The following is a 21,245-nucleotide window of genomic DNA, read 5'->3' on the forward strand; positions in this document are numbered from 1 at the left end:
AACCCAGTCCGACTCGGGTCTGGCACCTCACATAGCCTTGTGGTATCAAGGGCCGAGCTCAATGCTCAGAGCCTAGCCCGGTGCCTGGCGCTTGGGGTCCAAGACCAAGCCCAAGCTCGAGCCTAGTGCTCAGTGCCTTTGGGGTCTAAGGTCGAGCTCTAGGCTCGACCTCTGTGGTCTAGGGGTAGCTAGTGAGTAGGCATTTCAGAGGTGCATGGACTCGATCAATAGGTCCCCAACCACCCACCCTATTCTGATGGACCTAGTTAGAGGGTGGATTAGTATAAATTCGTTCATTGTTGTTCTGTTAATACATCTCAAATTCTCTTTGTAATCACATTACTCAAGTCTTAATATAAGCTTTGTCACCGCGACCAATACCTTTGTCTTTATCATTATCCATTTATTTATTCTTTAATTATCGAATTTTGTTAATTCGGGTTACCCGAGTTAATTTAATCGATCAGGGGTGCTTTCATTGAGATCTTGACATACGAGTTCGAGCGTGCTCTCTATTTTCTGACCTACCAATCTCCCATAGCAATGGAGAAGTCCAATTCATTCGACTCTCGTAACTCTCGTAGCACCCACCTCACCCTGAGCGAGAACGACCTCTAAGGGACCCATGGGACCAACTCAACAGCAACTGCAATGGCGGGTCGGTCCCAATCGCCCCACCTCCGCCCTTGGACCTCCAAGACGAAGTGGTCACAATCCAACAAGCTATAGCTTTGCTAACTCACCTCATTAAGGGGCTCCAAGGAGTAGTGTAGCCCCCTTAACTTGACACGGGGGCATAGTATGGGGTTGTGCAAGGGAAGCAAACCCTTACCCCACCCCCTTCGGGGTCGAACATAACAGCGGGTACCTGGTCGCCACGAGTGCTAGCTCAAGTTGATGGGGAGGACAATTTACCCCGACCATCGGCACGACATGAAAGAAGAGGAATGAACTTGAGCCCGAGCCTGAGCTAATGTAGATGTCAATTCTCCTAGTGCGACGTTAGGTGGCCAACCTTAGTTTAATCGAGTCCTGCTTTAGCCGAGCACACATTTGAAGGACTTGGTATTATCACGAGTGGACATGCTTGTGATTTCCTGAGCTCACGACGAAGGGCTCATCTTTCTCTCATCATCCTAGAAGCCAAGCACACGTTGAAGAACCTTTCCCACCCCACGAAGTCGAGATCGTGATTTGTTGATCTCATATCGAAGATCACGCCTCATTTCGAAAAGTCGGGCTCGTGACATACCGAGCTCATGGTGAAGGATTCATTTTGCTCAGAGAATCCAAGCTCATGTCTTACCAAGTTCACCTCGAGAAACTTAAATGAGACCAAACTCAGCCACCACAAGTACAAGGAGTATGAGCTCGGCCACCACGAGTGCAAAGAGCCCAATCTCGGTCACTATGAGCACAAGGAGCCCAAGTTCGACCACCACGAGTGCAAGGAGCTCGAGCTTGGCCACCACGAGCACAAGGAGTCTGAGCTCGACCATCATGAGTACGTGCAAATACGATAATGAATAATCATAGTAATATATATATATATATATATATATATATATATATATATATATATATATATATATATAAAAGTAGATAATTGTCAGAATGTGGTTATAGTGATATATAGCCAAATAAATGATATATGATTTTGTTTTTCATTTTAAAAATAATTTTTTAAAAAGTTTTCTAGTTTTCTATTAAACTGGAAAGTGCTTTTTGTTTTCAAAATGAAAAATTGTACTAATAAACATGTTTTTTATTTTTTTATTATCCAAAATTTCAGAAAATTGGAAAAATTTTCATGTTAGTAAACGATTTGCACCTTAAATTATCAACCAAATTAAGGACTTGATTAAACACAAATATAATTATTTCATATAGTGTACATATATAATTAATCACGTTTTAATCATTTATATAGCCTGACTAAAACATATAAAAATCAAAGGACTTACAAATTAAATAACCTGATATATAAACTAAATATATCAAATCAAATATCTTAATAAAAAAACAGATCATTTATACATTTATTTTCATGGCATATACTCTCAGTAATTCCCTCTGACAACTTAATCAATTAATGTTAAAATTGGCCACAAAAAAAAAAAAAAAAAAAAAAAAAAACCGCCGACGTGGGTAGACTGGCAGCTCCAGTGGTATTCAGTGGTTGTGGTTGCAGACACATATTCTTATCATACACCGGCCGGAAAAAATTCAGAATTAAAAAAGAAAAGAGAAACACAATGGAATTTGTAGCTTCACTCCCCGCACGCCGCCTCTCCGTCTTGCCACCCACCACCATATCCACTCCAACACCACCACCCTTCATCTCACCTTCCACTACAAACTCATTATATTCTCCAATCTCCACAAATTACAACGCCAATAATCACCGCCACTGCATCAAACGCAATAATAATAATACATATAGATTGGCACCAAAAATCCACCCCGTCACCGACGTAATTTCTGCTGCAGCTATTACATCAGACGCCGCCGCCACTCCGGTGGAGATCACCTGGCAAATCATCGTCGGGACTATTGGTATGTATGTATAGTATTGTTAGTTAATTGCCTTAGTTTAGCTTTAATTTTAATTTTAATTGGGAGCGAATTGAAGTTGAAGTTGGAAGTGTGATTTTTGCATATGCGCAGCTGGAGTTACACCGTTCATAGTTGCCGGAATCGAGTTCGGAAAGAGAATTGTACGTCACCGGCCCTGCCCTGCCTACACCTATATATTAAAAACAAAATAAATTTCCAATAATATTCTTTTACTATAATTGCAGGTGGCACAGCGGAGATGCACTACTTGTGGTGGCTCCGGCCTTGTTCTTAGAGAAACCGATTATTTCCGATGCCCTACCTGCGGTACAAACATCATATCATATCTATCTCACACCATCCGATCAATTAATAATCTTAATTATATTTAATGTTGTGATTAAATTATTTAACGTTGTTCTCCATATGCAATATATACTTACTAACTGCAGGTGGATTTTTGCCATGGCAATCTTGGAAAAGATTCTTCACTGGTTGAAAATTGAAAATGGGTGCAGTGGAGTGTCTTCAATTCATTCTCCCCATCATCCATCTTATCATCTTCTTTAATCATTACTTCCTTTTTACAGATGCGTATAATGATGATGTCTTATTAATGGTATATTCAAAAATATAATGTAGAATTTGTACTTGTTTGTGTATGTATGTCTTACTCAACAAATTTTGACTCACTTTTAGGATATCTTTTATCATTCTCTCGCTTTAAGAAGGCGTTTGATTGGATGTAATTTAGTTGTAATTGAATTGTAATTCAATAAAAACTATCCCTGAATTGTAATTCAATGCTTGTAGAAATGAAAAAATTAAAAAAAATAACAAAAATACTATTGTTGATTGTTATTATTATTATTATTCCAAAAGGCTGAACCCCAATCCTAAGGGCCTACTATTATTATTATTATTATTATTATTATTATTATTATTATTATTATTATTATTATTATTACACAATGACATGTTAGTATTTATACCACTTTTTCATTCTCATCCTTGATAATTCTATTCCTCTCTAACAAACAATGTAATTTGAATTTCTACATTATTCATACCTTATTCTTTTCCCACCGAATTGCAATTCATTTCCTTCCTCTCAACCAAACACCCCCTAACAGCGCGTTTGGTTGGAAGGAAGGAATTACGTAGGAAAGGAATTGTAATTCCATGGGAGATGAATTACTAGGAATAAAGTGAGAATTTAAATTACAGTGTTTGGTTTACACCCCATGTATACCAAACATTGGTATTGAAAGGGAATATAATAAGTAGTATAAAGTCCAAAATGCCCATTTTTGTTGTAGTATTAATTTTAGGTTAAAAAAAAAAAAGGAGGGATAATTTTGTCTCCGACTTTTTTTTTTTTTCCCAAAATCCCAGGAATTAAAATCCAGGGAGTACATAAGATTTTAATTCCATGAAAATGGGGGAATTGCAATTCCTTCCAACCAAACGAATGAATTTTATGGCCTTTGAAATTAGGTGGGAATTAAGTGGGAAGGGAATTTAAATTCCCTCCAACCAAACGTCATGTAAAAGTGATCATACTTACAGATAACTAATTTTACAATTTTTTCACGATTTTCTTTACATCTATGCAATCAATACTCTTTTACTTTTAAAAATAAATTCACATACACCACATTTACAAAAAAAGTACCCACCAAAAAAAAAAAAAAAAAAAAAAACTCGACAATCTTTTATACGTGTTACAAGCTTGCAACTCATGCCACCATTAACAGAAAAATTAAATTCTTTTGAAACTTTCATGTAATCTTGCGGTCTTGCCAACATCAAGCTTTCGAGATAAATTTAGCCCGAGCAAGCTAGCTAGCTTAGCCAACATTTGTGTACTATATATTATGCCATTATCGTATTTTAGCAAAACTCTAATAATATAAGGATTTTATTTGGTATTAGCTTCTTGGTTTTTGAGCCGATCAGCTATGAGCCAGATAATCTACGCTAATTTACCTCCGTGTGGTCCTTTACTAGATAGTATCACTGATAGTGTATATACGGTGACTCGTATATACTGTACGATTGTCTAGGACTTGAGCTCGGGAACTAACAACAGTGGCCTGGGTCAAGAAGCTCCCGGTCAAGCGAAGAGTCAAAAGTCTCATCCGCAACAATAATGTGGGTATTTATAGGAGTTGAGGGGATACACCCCAGGTCCTTGACATGGTGGATGCGTGGCTTGCATGCAGCTGTCGGCACCCCGCCTGAGGGGCTCTTCACACGTGGTGCGTACATCCCAATGCTACCTAGATAGCCTGTCACTGGGAGAAGGCGGCCGGTCGGGAGTTTCACATCGCTCGGTCGGGCTCGGAGCCGATCGGTCTTGAGAAGGTTGCGCAGCGATGAAGTCAAGCCGACCGGTGACATTGTTTCATAGCTCGAGTGCGATTACGTATATGCCTATCAATCACAAAGCAAAATCAGTCCAATGCATATTATCGAGTAATGACTGCGAGTTTCTCTTGTCACCTAAAAATAAAATTATTTTCTCTTCTATATGTAAGCTAATTGTGCCTTATCTCTATTATTATTCTAGATACTTTACAATTATTTGGTGCAAAACGGATTTAAAGAGGAAGCTAAGTTGGTGTCAATGTCAAGTCACTTAAATGGCAATCAAATTAAACAATAATCTATAAAAGGCGCAACACCTAGAGTCCTAGACAACTGTCTATATAGAATATTGCAAAAAGTACAATTTTAATTTGTTGTATATATATAGGAGGACTTGCACCTTATTTGTTGTATTCAATTTTAAAGTCCACATCAAAATTCAAAATACAAGAGAGAATGATTTTATTTATTGTATATAAATCAACACACTTTATATGAGAAGTATATTATAAGATGGATGATATTTTGAGAGTTTTTAACTCTAAAAAAAAAAAGAAAAAAAAAAGATAAAACATTTTAAAATTTAATATAATAATTAGATTACTGGAGAATGACGAGTGACGACCACCCTGATCACCTACGTGATGAGAGATGTGAAGAGTATGTGTCCATTGAACATCTATATATACCAACAATGTGCTTATTTCTTTTTTCTTTTTTTTTTTTATATTTAAATTATTACTGATCTTGCATTCAAAAAAAAAAAATTATTACTGATCTTCTTTATCATCTTGATCATTTTAAACTCCATCCCAAACCTTCATTGAAAACATGGAAACACATTTTATTCTATATTGTAATCAACTCTCTTATTTTTTATTTCTTTACTTTTTATATTTACTTTTATTATGATATAATGTGCATGTGGTTGCATGTGATTTGCACTTAAAAGGGACAAATGAATCATGGCACCCTACTCATCACACAGTTGATACAATCACACAAACATAATGAACAGCCTTTCTGAAAAAAAGGGTTTTACTTTTTTTTTTTTTTTTTAAATTAATAGAATAATTAATTTCTATATTTTGTAAACAACTACTTTTCCTAAAAACTAACTAGATTCTAGAAGAGTTTATTGAAGGGTAAACAGTGGAAGAGCTGTGCCCTTCCTATATTAGTTTTCACACTTAATTATTAGGAAAAAAAAAAGTAACAGGGATAAAAATAGATTATTATTCTTGTATGTTATTTTTTTATTTATTCAACAACTTTAAAACCCATAAAAAAAAAAGTAGTTTGTTTGAGATTTTAAGTCACTTCGTGTCACTAAATCACAATGTAGCAATTAATATATTTTCATAGAAAAAAACTACTCCGTATTATTAATGTGATACAGTTAATACCATCAATGAATTGCTAAACAAATCATAATAAATAAATACGGAGTAATTATGAATTCCTTAATTACCAATAACCTTGTTCAAGCTAAGTACATCGAACTAGGAAATGCTAGTAATTAGGATATTTTTGTCATGAAAGTACGTTTATTTATGTTGTTTTCTTTTTTAAGAGTTAATGTCCAAAATAAACTCTTAAACTATGCTATAATTTTTAACTATCAATTCATTTAATATAATTTATAGATCAATTATGCAAAATTTACTCAATTTAATCTTTTAGAGAACTGAATTTTGTAAATTTTGTATAATTAGAGATTATTTTATTTTCTCAAAAAATTGAATCCCCAACTCTAAGGGCCCCACATATCATCGATTGAACAGAAGATATAAATTACCATAGCTTAATGGTTCAGCTAGTGTTCTGTGTTCGTGCTTACAAGGGATCTGTCCATTTTGGGCATAATCCCACACAGCCACTGAGATTTCAACCTTGGTATCTTCTTTCAAATACAGCATACTGAACCAGTGAGTTAATCTGTGAGATCAATTAGAGATTAATTTGAATGAACTAATAATGGATAACTAAATTGATAGATGGGAATTACTGCGATGGTGTTTTGTTCTGCTTTTGTTTATTTACGCACAAAAATTGATAAGGATCTATAATAGAAATAGATTTGTTGTTATGTTCGAAACTGGAATTTTAGGACTTTGGATACCCTCCTCTCCTCCAAGTTTGATTCGTTAACACTTAACACCATCCCTCCAACCGTTTCAGTTCAATGCATTTATTATAATAATAAATATTTCAAAACTCTGGGCGACAATATTAAATGCTGACCATAAGCATAAAAACGAGGAAGAAATACCAAAACAACAGTCAAGCTTTTTGTCTGAAATCGAGAGCTGACTATTAATACCAGCAAGTCAATTCTATAATCATATCATACGCGTTGAAATTCTTGACGCAGGTATTCTGGGCTACTCATTTCAACTTGATTTCTTATTCTCTGCTCTGATAATTTGTGAACGCTGCTATTCCTTGTCTGATGTCGGCTTCAACCCTTTCTTTATTGCAGTTTGATTGAGGTCTAATTTCTGACTTCACTTCCACAATTCCGGGTAAGTGTGTTTCTTATCTCCTCTGATTTATCAGTCTTCTTGTTTTAATCTGCTTAGCTGATTTCTGGGTTTCCTCTGAAATTTTCATGTTCTTGAAAAGATTGGATTTTTTTTACATCTAATATCTGTTTTTTCTCTCCAATTTCATTCTATTACAGGAGTATTATTTGTTGTTTGGTTCTAGCTCTCTTTTGCAATTTTCTTGCCCTTTTCTGCCTTTTTTGCTGGATTATGATTTTCAGACAATCCTAGGGAACATATTAGTTCACCTAAGATGGGGTTTTGTAGTGCTTTTTTTTTTTTTTTTCCTCCATTCTGTTGTATTGAAGAAAAAATTAACATCTGCTTATGAATGGCATACTTCTTGAAGTTCAAAGTGTTTTCTAAGGAAGTTTTCTGGGTTGAAATTTCTGGGTTTTGCACTCATAACATGCTTACTTAGGCTGCAAATGTTTTAAATAGGAGTTTGGGAACTTGGGGGGTTAACATAACATAACCTTGTTGAATTTTGCAGGCCATTCTAATTTCTAAATCACTTATTGAGTTAACTGAGATGCAGCCATCTCAGAACAATATGAACATGGATGGGTCTCGAAGGTTCTATAACCAACCAGTGCAGGATCTCGAGTCCTATTGCTTACCTACTCCCGGTGGTCTAGATAACCAGTTTCTTGCTGTTGGGGGCGCAGAATTCTTTGCTCAAACTAACGACCAGTATCACGATGTTATGTCCTATGGTTACCCGGGCCACAGTTATACTGCTGATAGCTTCTTGTCTGATACAAGTGGCATTCTGCAGCAAGATTCGCAGTTATATCTTGCAGACGTGCATCATCATTCTCCCGAGGAGACCTACCACTCGGCAGCTAGCAAGTCTAGCTTAACGGATGAAAATGACTTGAAGCATAAACTAAGAGAGCTGGAATCTGCGATGTTTGGCCATGGTTCAGAAGCATATGGCAGTAATATGGGCAATCCTGATCAGATGTCATCAGAGGCGGAGAAGTTAGAGGAGATGATGGGGATAACTTCTCGTAGGGGCTTGAAAGAATCGCTTGTAGCCTGTGCAAAGGCGATAGAAGATAACGATATTCCACGAGCCGAGTGGTGGATGTCAGAGCTTCGGACGATGGTTTCGGTTTGTGGTGAACCGATACAGCGGTTAGGGGCGTATATGTTGGAGGGTATGGTTGCGAGATTAGCCTCCTCGGGAAGCTCTATCTATAAGGCCTTGAGGTGTAAAGAGCCTACGAGCAACGAGCTCTTCTCGTACATGTACTTGCTCTATGAAGTCTGCCCGTTCTTCAAATTTGGATATTTGTCTGCCAATGGAGCAATCGTTGATGCCATGAAAGATGAAGAGAGAGTTCATATCATTGATTTCCAAATCTCTCAGGGTACCCAGTGGATTACCCTAATCCACGCCCTTGCAGCCCGACCTGGTGGGCCACCTCAGATCTGCATTACAGGGATTGATGACTCTACATCGGCTCATGCCAGGGGAGGAGGGCTCGAGATTGTGGGTAAGAGGTTGTCTACACTTGCAGAATCATGCAAAGTCCCGTTTGAATTTCGACCCGTGGCTGCTTCATGTGCTGACGTCAAGATTGAGCATCTAAACGTTCGACCCGGAGAAGCTCTGGCTGTGAACTTTCCACTCGTATTGCACCATATGCCAGACGAGGACGTTGGCACGCAAAACCACAGAGACAGACTGGTGAGGATGGTCAGGAGCTTGTTTCCCAAAGTCGTGACCCTCGTGGAGCAAGAATCAGATACAAACAAAGTCCCGTTCTTTCCCCGGTTCGTGGAGACACTAAACTATTACCTAGCCGTGTTCGAATCAATAGACGTGGCTCTGCCGAGGGACCATAAGGAACGTATAAACGTCGAGCAACATTGCTTGGCTCGGGAAGTTGTCAATATTCTAGCATGTGAAGGGGAGGAACGAGTGGAGCGTCACGAGGTTCTCGAGAAATGGAGGTCGAGATTTTCAATGGCCGGTTTTACACCTTACCCATTAAGCTCTTCTGTTAACGCCACCATCAAGACACTTCTGGAGAACTACTGCAAGGACTATACACTTGAGGAGAGAGATCAGGCTCTTTATCTCGGTTGGATGAACAGAGCCTTGGTAGCCTCTTGTGCGTGGCAATGAATTCCCATTGTACTTGGAGTCTCTGATTTGGTAGGTAAATGCATCCAACTAATATCTCTTATGTTAGATTTTAATTAGGTTGTTTCATATCTGTTGACCTCAGATTTGCTCTAAGACTTCCTAAAAATGTCAAAGTATCAAAACAGTTTGCTTCTATATCTATGTTGTACCATGGCAATGGCATAAAGTTTACTTTTCTAGTCTAAATGCGGCACACACATTATACATACACATGAATTTTGTAGATACTGTTTAGCGACACAAGAAAGGTTTGAATGGTTATACAAGGATAGTCAGCAGAAAACTATAACAAAACACGGGAGTACAGCACTAGGGTCTTTTACAGTTAAATATTCTAGCTTTGTATCCAGTCCATCTTCTTCGAGCAAGTTTTGATCCTTCTCTACTATGCCAGCAATGGTGCGGCAAACTATCACTGCCCTCTTGGCTTTGTTCCTGTTAGAGATTACGGTTGTATCCTCACAGAGGGTATCGCTGTTTGTACTGAGCCGGATCCCATTTTTCTTGTTGTATGAAGTGTTGAAACCAGATTGAATTAGCCTACAAACACGGCAATTGGGGTCTTTGCAAAGGTCGGATATTTTTGTCCTCTCTTTGTTACAGCAGGTCATTGTTGTGCCATAGAATTGCATTAATTCATTTCCATCCACCATGCTTCTTGGGTGGCTCTTGCACATCTCACAAGACCTGCTCTTCACCGCCTCTCTGTACTTCTCAAATCTATCCAAGACATCTATTGTGTTTTTCACTCTCATGACTCTCTTTATTAACCTGGGATGCTTTGATGGGTTTTTAGAAGCAGCTCGAAAGATCATCTCAACTATGTTCCTCGATGGGTTCCCAGCCTCCAGTTCTGTGGCACAAAACGCGTTTAGTTTCCTATCACTCTAGGCAACTAGTGTACAAATTACTTGAAAACAAGGGCAGAGGTGTATAGGATAGTTACCATGAAACCGTTTTTGCTTCTGCATAGTAGATATAAGATATTGCTTGGCACACAGGATTTGAGGAGTGAGCCCAGTTTCTGAGTTGTGAAAGTGGCTGCCTTTGCAATTAGCTGGTTTTGGTAGGTGGCAAATTACATCTGCCAGCCTGCATTTACAGTTGATATTTTTCTTCACTGATATCCACATAGAATGCATCTGTGCCATGCTTTCTATGAACCTCAGCTTTTCATGTTCGTTCTGGCAATGGCAAATCAGCTAGAAAACCATTTTCAGAACCTCTGAAACTCACAATTAGAAGTCAAAACATACCTCTGAAACTCACAATTGCATCAAAGTTTGCATCTTTACTTCTCAGAGACTCTACCCAACCTGTATATATGCAGAAGCCCTTGAGGGTCAAACACAACTGGCTGGGTTGGTTTTTGGGGAGTACATTCCACCACGTTTTCAGTTTTCCCTGCAACAGTTGAAGACAATGGACAAAAAGTGAATTTATTATATACTTTGTATGCATGCATTAAAAGACCCAAAAGATGAATTTATATACTTTGTATGCATGCATAAAGAGTAAAGACCCAATTATGAGTTGCTTGGCCTTTCTCAAGAAGCCTGGAAAGCTACATTGATACTTAGCTGATACACAAAACTACAAAACTGCTGTTGGGCTAATACAATACAAATAAATTTATCAAAACAATAAGTGCCCAAAAAGTATACCACAAAGTTCTCGAATGGTCAATGAATATAATAAAGGATTATAAAGTCATTAATGCAAATAACTTTCCCTAGCAACCTCTTCCCAAATTCCATTAGAACCTATAATTGTGTTCATGTAATTTAAAAAAAAAAAAAAATCCTCTACAGAAAAATAAAAACACATAAATTATACACCTTACGTCCTTGAGCGATAAAGAATAGCAATGTCTAAAGGATAATACTTGCATTTATTATCTATACAGCAAAGATAGGATAAAAGTTTAAAGAGATGACAAAAAAGTTCCATGCTAAGGGGGCTACAGATTCCAAGGACTCCAAGCTATTTGCATCACATAAAAATTCTCATCTCACACGTACAGAAGAGACAAAAATTGCCATGACTTGCACAGAAGACACTGGGGCTAACAATCGCTCGGGTTCCATATTATGTTACATTTCAGATGTTTCTCCTATAGGAACTAGGACAGCCAATTAATTACAGAGAAAAGTGGTTGCGAAGGAACAAAGACAGGGTATTATACAACAACATTAGTTCTTAAAATATGTAGGCTAGACTAGAGATATAGCCAGTCATCCATCAAGACATTGGTGGCTTTTTGTTACTGCGCCTATAGCTTGGTTTGCAAGACAGTTATGGGCCCATAAGTATTCGTCCAAGGGTTTGAGGGCATTGGTTGGACGATTGTAAAGGTAGAGTCTCAAAGCCAGGTGCTTGAACATGATTTTCCCTAGACCCAAATCGGTTGATACCACCGTTTACAATACCATAGCGGGCAATTGCTGGTGCTTGAACTGCCATCATTCCACCACCAGAAGCTAGAACTTGAGTTGGGACAGTTTCTGGAGCCAGTGAATGAAGCTGGTCATTGGTCCTGTTCTCAGTGCCATAGCCAATACCAACCCCTAGATCAAGGCTAATCACGTCACTCTCTTCTGGCCTGACTCTGGATATTCCACTTTCGGGTGCTGTGCTTGCCATTTCATGACTGCTAGTCCTTGCTGCTGGTAAGTCATGATTGTGCTTTCCCTCATATGTGGTTATAACAGCTTTGGGATCATGGGAAGCCCTTTCAACATGTTTTCTGACTGGGCATCCAGCATTAGTGCACTTGTAATAGCTCCTGCATTATGTAAGAACAAGCCAACACTCAGTATAGCAAACTTGTAAAATCAGCAAGAAGAACTAGGTATGGATTAGAATTTAGAAGTTACCACCATTCTGTCAAGAATTATTATAAAAAAAACACTGGAATAATCCCTGCTACCACCACTAGTTTTTCTAATATGCAGCAACTATTATTATGAATTCATAAAATTTGAAAAAGTAAACCAGCAATGTCAAAAAAATTGAGGACAAGCCTCCCCTTGTTTCCTAAACCTCAAATCCAGAGATAACACTACCAAAGGAGGCAGCAGTATAGGTGTACAAGACGTTAAACCACCAAAACATCAAAATATGTAGCCTTACCTGGGATTTGGATTCCCCCTGACAACTTTTTGTCCATATTTACGCCACCGATAGCCATCATCCAATATATCAACCTCACTCACAGTTTGAACAACAACACGTGGTTCACGGATAGGCTTAACCACTGGTGTTATATCAACACAGCCGTCCATCTTCCTGATTTAGGTTTTCAGGTAACTCATTAGATACTGCCATGAAAATAAAAATTAAGCCTATATAACAGGCTTATTGCTTACCTTCTTTTTGAAAATGGATCATCCTCATCAGTGTCATCATTAGTACCCTGCAGTAGTAAAGTTGCACCTTCATGGCTATCATCATCTACTCGTTGTGGTGAAAGAATGGGGATCCCACTTGGTTCTGGACGACCAGTCTGGGCAATGGAGTTGAACTTATCTTCAAGAAAAGACATGATGAGAAAAATTATATCATTGTCTAAAAATCAGTGTAGGAAATGTAAATTAGCTCAAAATAGATTACCTTCTTGACCATTGAAAAATGATTCTTTCTCAAATTTATCTTCTTGGATGGGCATCATTGCACCAGGAGTAAATCTACGACTGGGTTGGGGTTTAGGATGATCATGTGAACCCTTGTATACAATCTCTGTTATTTTTCCATCAGGAGAGCGTTCAAATATCTTTTTCACTTCACAATTTGGATACGTACACTTGTAATAGCTCCGTGGAAATTCACTTCCTTTTACAAGTTTCTGGCCATACTTTCGCCAGTTATACTCATCATCTGATGATCTTTCAGCTGTGACAGAAGACTGATCAGCATTCACTGCTTTCCCCCTCTGATTTAGGCCATCAGACTCAATTGCATCAGTACCGACAGACGAAGTATGCAGCGCAACAGCTGAAGATAAGTTCAATCCATTTGATGTAGGAATTGAAGATTCGACCAAAGATGAAGGGACCAATGACTGAGAAACGAATTGATTTTGAACTTGTCTCTGAGTTTCACTTTGCTGCTGGTTCAAGCCTGCAGATGTCTTCATTACAATGCAGAGCATTACGGTGGGCATCAACAATCAAATTCAGTTTTTTTAAAATAAATAAATAAATAAAAGATGCTAATTGCATGACTTGACATGAATTGCAATGCGCGAATTCCTGTTGAAGGTTCTCAATGCACAAAATTATATGTGCATAGGGGAGAATAATATGAACAAATATACTGCGAGTAAACAAAAGCCAATGTAACTTCTTTAAGGGACAAAAAAATGAAAACAGTCAATGGTGATCTTATTTTTGCTTTTTCATCTTCTTAACTAATTCAAAAAAATATTGAGCCTCTTGGAGATTCTTTCACATAGTGATTAGATATTACCATATGTTCTATTGATGTTGATGCAGATGTAGAACTTGATCCAATGGGAAACCTAAACTCAAAGTTGCTCGACTTTCTTTCACTAAAAGCTCTGCTATCCGGAAATGAAAATGCAGCAGAGCCACCAGAGCCTTGCATCAAATGAAGATTTGAGAAAGATCCTGTGGTGGGAGAAGGCTCTGCCTGCAAGAATACAAAAACAATTAAGAAAATTGGTGATCAAAAACATATTCTCACTAGCAGCTAGCTCACAAAATTTCAAAGTTATATCATGTAGATTTTGCCTTCCCGGGACCCCTACCCCTTTTGCCTTCACTCTTCCTTCCCTCTGAAGAAGAAACCATAAAGAAATTTTCTTCCTTCAGAGAATCAGAGTTCCGTGTCAGTGTGTTTCTACTTATTTTTTCTTCTACTGGAGCCTAGGGCAGAAAAGGAGATTGTCTAACAAAGAAGGGAAGCTAGGACAGCCTCAAATGTGATCATTCTTTCAATGACCATCGTATTTGACTACATCTAAGCAATCTCACTAAAATCCCACAAATATCAGAATTCTGCGTGTACTAATGAGAAAGATGGAATAAATAAAGACTATCACGATGCCATTGTTCAATCAGAACATATACGTCACCAACGTCCATTTCCCCATGGAACAACACGATAAAAAAGCTCAGCCACCTTTAGGAAAGGGAAAAATCCATTATGCGAAGAAACAACATTGGAGCCTAGTCAGCTTCTAGTCGAGAGGGAAAAAGAATCTCTTTTTAGGAAAATCTAGAGGCAGACTTCTGTAACAAATCCAATAAAATATAGCCCCAGTGTGAGCATCAGAGGTCCAACGGTCTGGAATTGTACAAAGAGGATTGCAATTCTCCACATGTATAATATAAAATTATGTATTATGTATTCTCAAAAAGAGAAGGAAAAAAAAAAATTAGCACTCATATAGGAAAAGGAATCAAGGGAACAAATTGCACGAAATGAAAAGAACCAAACATCCAATCAATAATTCAAATTACTTTAACAAAGTCGCAATGGCATAAAGGAATTCCTCAAATTCTCCACTGCGAGTCTTCTGAATTCTGATGCAACAAACCACTATTGAGTGATTTAATTAATGTATAAGATAGTCAGAACTCAGAAGTGTATAGTTCACTCCAGTTCACGACAGCACAACTGTACACCTTCCTAGCAACAGATAAACTAATTAAAGCTAGAAAGCAAAGCAAGAAAATGATTAAAATTATGTAAATGTTCATTTTATTAATCCATTTTTCATTCTCTTATCAACCAAAGGACAGGCAACTACGCACCGAATCCGAATCTGAAGCTACAAAATACTAAAAATCAATAGAGAAAGTAGAGAAAAGGAATAAGTTCCAGTCTCGAGTAAAGACAAGGGGAGAGAGAAACTAACTTTGATGTTAGAGAGAAGAACAGGAGATTCGAGGAACGAAGTCGGACTCAAGCCAGGGGGGATGGTAATACCGGCGGACCTCGCGATCGGGAGCTTCGCCGGAGACATGAGCTTGTACCTTGCGCCGCAGTTGGATCCGGCGACGCTGCGAGAGAACACGGCGTCGGCGGCATCGGAGCTTCCATCACCGGCGTGAATCACACGACTGCTCTGGAGATCATCGAGGTCTTCACCGGAGTGGTGTTGCGCGTGAGACTGAGAGTGGGAGTGGGACTGAGAGTCTTCCATTGAGGATTCAGGTGAGAGGGTGAAGGGAGGAGAGGCGGTGAAAAGCATGGTGAGGAAGGAGGTGGGGGTACTTCGGGAAATTCGGCAGAAGGGTAGTTTGGTAATTTGGAGTGAAGTGTCATGATTTTGTGCATTGTTTGGCTTTGTCAGTGAAAGACGGTTGGATACGGTTTGACTTATTTGGGATTAGATCTGCCATGTCCTTCATTGTCTACTTTACCTTCCATTACAGTGTCGAAATAAATACACCAAAAATGAAATTTAAATGACTTTCATGAATAAAACAATACTTTATATTTTACTGTTTGCTCAATAAATATTTTACAAATGTTATAAAGAATTTGAAATTTTTAAAAAATATGTTTGAACAGATACTACAATGTAATAGAGTCAGTAGTATTTAAAAAATAAGGAATTTGAAATTTTTAAAGCATGAGAGAATTTTTTTTTTTTTGAATGTTACTGACTCTATTACATTGTAGTATCTGTTCATATACTTTCTGCATGAGAGAAATTTAAATTTTCAATAATCTAAAAATTGAAATTTGAAGGAAAAAAACCTCTCACCAACTAAATATAAGAAATTGACACATTTTAAATAAATAGAATATAATTAATTTTAAACTCAAAAGCAAAAAAATGATTATTATTTTTTTTTGAAAATGAGAATTAACTTAATAGTTTTTTTTTTTTTTTTTGGTCCGAGGGATCAATCGGTTCCAAGATTAGTAAATTCTCCTTCATGGCTACTCCTCTAGCATCTTTCTCCAATAAGGCCTTGATGCCCTTAAGATGTTGAGTACTCAAGATCTCCGTCCCCTATTCTCTTATTTGTCCCAAGTTGGGTAGGTAGTCTGCACATTGATTGTTTTCCCATAGAACATAGATGATATCAATATCTCGAATCTGGTTCGTGATGGCTTTACAATTAGTGATTAAAGTTTCAGCTTTCGTACGGGACTCAGACTCCTCTTTTATGGCATGAACCATTGATTCCGAGTTAGTCTCGACCACGATCCTATGCAGGCATGCAGCCCACGGGTACATTAATTTAATTGATAATTAAATATCAAATCACATATATAAAGTCTATGTACTATATCATTTTGTTTAATTGAGTTTTTGTACATTAATTTTTTATTAATTAGACCCCTACATTATAACATTTGGTATAATAATTAAATATGAATATATTGACGTGTCATAACTGCTACATCAAAATTTTAATTAATCATCAAAATGGAATCAAGCGGGTAAAATATGCTTCTCATACTTAAAAGTTACGAGTTCAATTAAGCTCAACATCTTTTTGGCCGAGCTCATTGTATTGGAGTCTTTTTATGTAGTTTGTGAGTTATTATACATGAACAAGATTTATTTAGTGCACACTCTCTAGAAGCGAGAGTTAGTCAGTATGCACTCTCTCAGGTGGTACATACGATTTCTTTCGTTACGTAACAAAATTTTAATTAATAAATTCAATAATAAAAAATAAAAAGAAGCAAGAAAGCTTTAAACAACAATTATGTTTCACCTTTTTTGTTCTCCATCAAATTCCAATTCCCTATCATCACCAAAGCAAAAACACCTTAGAAATAGCTGTGCGGGTGGGCAGATTATCATTACTCTATGGACAACCAAGTGAACCAACAAAGGAAGCTTAATCGATTGAGACTTTCACTTTTTAAAAAAATTAAAAAAAAAAAAAAATTGGCTCTCTTTGTAAGAAGGTGGTCACATAATTGAACTCTGATGGTGTATTATTGACTCTTTAAATTGTAATAGATAGAGAAAGTATATTAAATGGGCATTATCTTGTAATAGAGTTGATAGTATTAAAAACAAAACAAAAAATATTTTATTTATTAATTTTAAAAGATAGAGAAATATGACATAATATATTCATGTCAATCTTTTTGACATGACAACGATGATGTCATATTCACGTTAAGTATATTATTGTTTTTTTTTTTTTTGAACAGGAGTATATTATTGTTAATAATTGTCGTTGATTGTAATACGGAGTAAATTTTAAAGTATGCAATGTAAATGCTAAATTAAAAAAATTAGTATATAAGGATGAAATTGTATAAAATGAAAGAGTTATATTATATGGACTTTCAAATCTTACTCCCTTTACTTTCTATGTAATTGATAAGCTATTTTTTCATGTGATCGCAGTACAAATGTCAATTTTATGTATGAGATTAAAAGTTGGAAGTAAATATTAGAGAGTTTTTACCCATTTTGGTTCCTTGGCTATGACTCATTCTCAATTTTACATTTCGACTTTTAATTGCACCCAATATGGTCCCTTGACTTTTAAAAATTACCCCAATTTGGTCCTACGTTACCTTTTTTCATCAATTAGGCGTTAAGTTTGGGGGTATTTTGGTGATTTCGTTGTATTTTGGTATTTGTGGTTTCTGGTCCTTCGTTACCAGAGCTCCTCACATCCCTTCTGTTGACGACAAAATAATCCGGCGACCAGATTGTTCTTTGGCTGTTGTTGTTCGAAGCGGTGACTCCACGAAGGTTTTCTAGTATTGTCGGCGACTTCCACTAAGTCTTCTCTCCGTTTCCCGTCAAACACGTCTTCCTATTCTATCTTTTCTCGAATCTCCTTTAACGGAAGAAATAGAGAAGCGAATACCCAAGCCTAGTTCACTCGCTAAGTCTCTTTGTATCCATGGCTGAATGGTGAAAGCGCCCAACCTATAGCTAAAGGAAAGGAAACCAACCGAGAGCCCGTTAGTAGCGGCGAACGAGAGCGGATTGGGGGTTTGAAGAAAAAAAAACACGAAGCTTCGTTCCTCAGCAAAGTGTTCACTTCTTTTTTGCCAGGTTTCATTCGATTTGTTGTGGATTAGATGATGGAAAAATCAGCAAGCTACGGCTTCAAAGCTTACCTTATTCTAAATCAAGGGTTTTTTTTTTTTTTTTTTTTTTTTTTTTTTTTTTAAGATGTTGATGTTGAGTAAGGGGGGGGGGGGGGGGGAGCTTGAAGAGCGAAGCGAGCCGCACTAGCCTATTACGTTTTTCAGCAGCAAGCTACGGTCTAACGACCCCCTAGCCTAGGTTGGGGCAAAAACTCAAAAATCCAAAACTAGGGAACCTTTCTAAACCAATTCCAGAGCTGCCGCGAAAGAACAATCAGCGGGAACACAAAAAGCAAAGGGAGACGGACTCCCTTGAATTGTTATGCGCTTGAGTGTCTCCGTGAAATTGAGATCACGGCGATTTTAGGGACACCATACAAGTGCCCTGACCACATTAGTCTCTTCACTTTCAACTATCCCTCAATTGTTGTCCCTCACCTCAAAGGCACAACCACCGTGACAAGAACTCTGAAAAACGTCGGCTCTCCAGATATCTATACAGCTTCTGCCCGTAGCCCGGTTGGATTCTCTGTCACTGTGAACCCCAAGATTCTCAAGTTCGAAAAGGTTGGCGAGGAGCAAAGTTTCAAAGTTACTCTCAAAGCAAAGGGGGAAAACGCTACTGCTGATTATGCATTTGGGGTGTTAAAATGGTTTGATAAAAAACACAGTGTGAGAAGTTCCATTGTTGTGAAAGTTACTCTCGTTGGCGAACAACGTCCGACGGTTATGGTTCAGCGTACGCCAGAGAAGGGTCTCATGAGTCAAGGCCATAGCGCTCACCTCCGGTCAACATTCCCAGACCCTGTTTTTGCTCCGAAACCTTTGAGCTTAATTTGCTCCGAAACCCACAAAAACACAATGAAATGATTGAAATATCCCAAACTTAACGCCTAATTGATGAAAAATGTAACGGAGGATTAATTTGGGGTAATTTTTAAAAGTCAAGGAACCACATTGGGTGCAATTGAAAGTCGGAATGTAAAATTGAGAATGAGCTATAGTCAAGGGACCAAAATGGGTAAAAACTCAAAATTAGAGTATACATAATATTTTTCAAAACGAAATAGCACATAAATCTGTAATGCACGCTGACCATATTTAAATAACAAATATAACAATTGGTAATTAGTGTCACAAGAGAATATGTTAGATGAACATAGAAGAATTAGTAGATAACCGGTATGAAGAATAAAATTATCTTATTTGCCTTCTCAATCAATCGAATTAAAATCCATAGTTCACTCTAGTTTTAGACAAAAGAAGTTGTTATCTCTTTAGTTTGCAAGTAAGTCCAAATCCTTTTGATTTACGAGAAATTCACAATAACTACACAAATATGCGGTCTAGTTGAAAGTTATATTATGACCTTAGTCAACAAAGAACCATAATGAGATAAATTAACTTAGATTACATTAAAAATTTGTGATTACCAAACTAACTATCTAACCAACTTGACTGAGATTGCCTCGATTCCTCACAAAATCCCTTCCTTTATAAACGAGGAGTATTTATACTACAATTAGTACAACTTATAATATCCTCCCTCACATTGATTAGCGTACGGCTTGCCAGACGCATCTGCATAAAGCTAACCACTCCATAATTTCAGTTTTGACCCCTCAATTTTATATGCTAACTATTTCATGTTTTTTAAAATTTAACTCAAAGCTGACAAGTTGGTAATCTTTTTAGATTCTTGATAATGGCATTAGGTATTTAGGTATGCACAATTTTAATTGATTTCTTTTTTGGGTGAGAAGGAAAATGTCATAAATATCTGAAAATGTGTAATAAATAAATCTACTATTGTGTAATAATTATTAAATTACATAAAAGAGATAAACTATACCTAGAATATTATGTGCGACGGACTCGGGCGAAAAGGTGTTGATGAAAATTAAAGTCGTAATTTTTTATTGAGATATATTTGTTATTTGTATAGAAGATGATTCAATTTTTGTTAGTAAATTTCACGTTTGATCTTGGAGTATTATATTTGATCTGTTATTATACTTAAAAAAAAAAAAAATTACTATCAATTGGATGTAAATAGGGCTGTTAACGAACGAAGGTTGTTCGTGTTCATTTGTTAAGAGTTTTGGAGTGTTTCGTGTTCGTGTTCGTTTGTTAAGGTTTTTTAAAATTCTATTCGTGTTCGTTTGTTAACGTTCGCGAACTTGTTCGTTAACATTAACAAACACGTTCACGAACATGTTTGTTAACATTAACGAACATGTTTGTTAACATTAACGAACACGTTCACGAACATGTTCGTTCACGTTCATAAACACGTTCGTGAATGCTTAATAACCAAACATATGAACATGTTTATGATCACAATTCGTTCGTGAACAAGAAATAATATATGTTCACAAAAAATAACCAAACAAGTAACACAACTACAAAGAGAATACAAACAAATATTAAACAAACACAAACGAGCCTGTTCACGAACAATATTAAACGAGCTTGTTCGCGAACATTATTAAACGAACACAAATGGGCTTGTTTGGTTATTAAACAAACACAAACGAGACTGTTCGTGAACATTATTAAACAAACAC

The 21,245-nt window shown here is 37.1% G+C and overlaps 4 protein-coding genes across 6 annotated transcripts; 2 read left to right on the forward strand and 2 right to left on the reverse strand.

Moving 5' to 3' along the window:
• Positions 1 to 2,163: 2,163 nt before the first annotated feature.
• On the forward strand, positions 2,164 to 3,238 carry LOC109188202. Its single transcript, XM_019338772.1, has 4 exons — positions 2,164 to 2,556; positions 2,668 to 2,717; positions 2,802 to 2,883; positions 3,009 to 3,238. The coding sequence occupies exons 1-4, from the start codon at positions 2,256 to 2,258 to the stop codon at positions 3,053 to 3,055; spliced, it is 480 nt and encodes a 159-aa protein (XP_019194317.1). The 5' UTR covers positions 2,164 to 2,255; the 3' UTR covers positions 3,056 to 3,238.
• Positions 3,239 to 7,185: 3,947 nt separating this feature from the next.
• On the forward strand, positions 7,186 to 9,816 carry LOC109188058 (scarecrow-like protein 21). Of its 3 annotated transcripts, none has more exons than XM_019338554.1 (3): positions 7,186 to 7,300; positions 7,409 to 7,451; positions 7,966 to 9,816. In XM_019338554.1, exon 3 carries the CDS (start codon positions 8,005 to 8,007, stop codon positions 9,607 to 9,609), a length of 1,605 nt encoding a protein of 534 aa, XP_019194099.1. In that variant the 5' UTR covers positions 7,186 to 7,300; positions 7,409 to 7,451; positions 7,966 to 8,004; the 3' UTR covers positions 9,610 to 9,816. The 3 variants fall into 3 exon arrangements, with proteins under 3 accessions (XP_019194099.1, XP_019194100.1, XP_019194098.1); XM_019338555.1 differs by lacking the exon at positions 7,186 to 7,300 and having other exon boundaries at positions 7,307 to 7,451; positions 7,966 to 8,072; positions 8,106 to 9,816; XM_019338553.1 differs by lacking the exon at positions 7,186 to 7,300 and having other exon boundaries at positions 7,307 to 7,451.
• A 61-nt stretch (positions 9,817 to 9,877) lies between these two features.
• Positions 9,878 to 11,447, reverse strand: LOC109188059. Its single transcript, XM_019338556.1, has 2 exons — positions 10,577 to 11,447; positions 9,878 to 10,483 (listed from the first exon to the last, which is right to left on the reverse strand). Exons 1-2 carry the CDS (start codon positions 10,779 to 10,781, stop codon positions 9,903 to 9,905), a joined length of 786 nt encoding a protein of 261 aa, XP_019194101.1. The 5' UTR covers positions 10,782 to 11,447; the 3' UTR covers positions 9,878 to 9,902.
• Positions 11,448 to 11,595: 148 nt separating this feature from the next.
• Positions 11,596 to 15,984, reverse strand: LOC109188057 (probable WRKY transcription factor 20). The gene is made up of 6 exons (XM_019338552.1): positions 15,512 to 15,984; positions 14,098 to 14,280; positions 13,243 to 13,759; positions 12,999 to 13,158; positions 12,763 to 12,918; positions 11,596 to 12,415 (listed from the first exon to the last, which is right to left on the reverse strand). The coding sequence occupies exons 1-6, from the start codon at positions 15,845 to 15,847 to the stop codon at positions 11,926 to 11,928; spliced, it is 1,842 nt and encodes a 613-aa protein (XP_019194097.1). The 5' UTR covers positions 15,848 to 15,984; the 3' UTR covers positions 11,596 to 11,925.
• Between the last annotated feature and the right edge of the window lie 5,261 nt (positions 15,985 to 21,245).

This window comes from Ipomoea nil, unplaced genomic scaffold, assembly GCF_001879475.1.
Source record: "Ipomoea nil cultivar Tokyo-kokei standard unplaced genomic scaffold, Asagao_1.1 scaffold1421, whole genome shotgun sequence".
NCBI lineage: Eukaryota > Viridiplantae > Streptophyta > Magnoliopsida > Solanales > Convolvulaceae > Ipomoea > Ipomoea nil.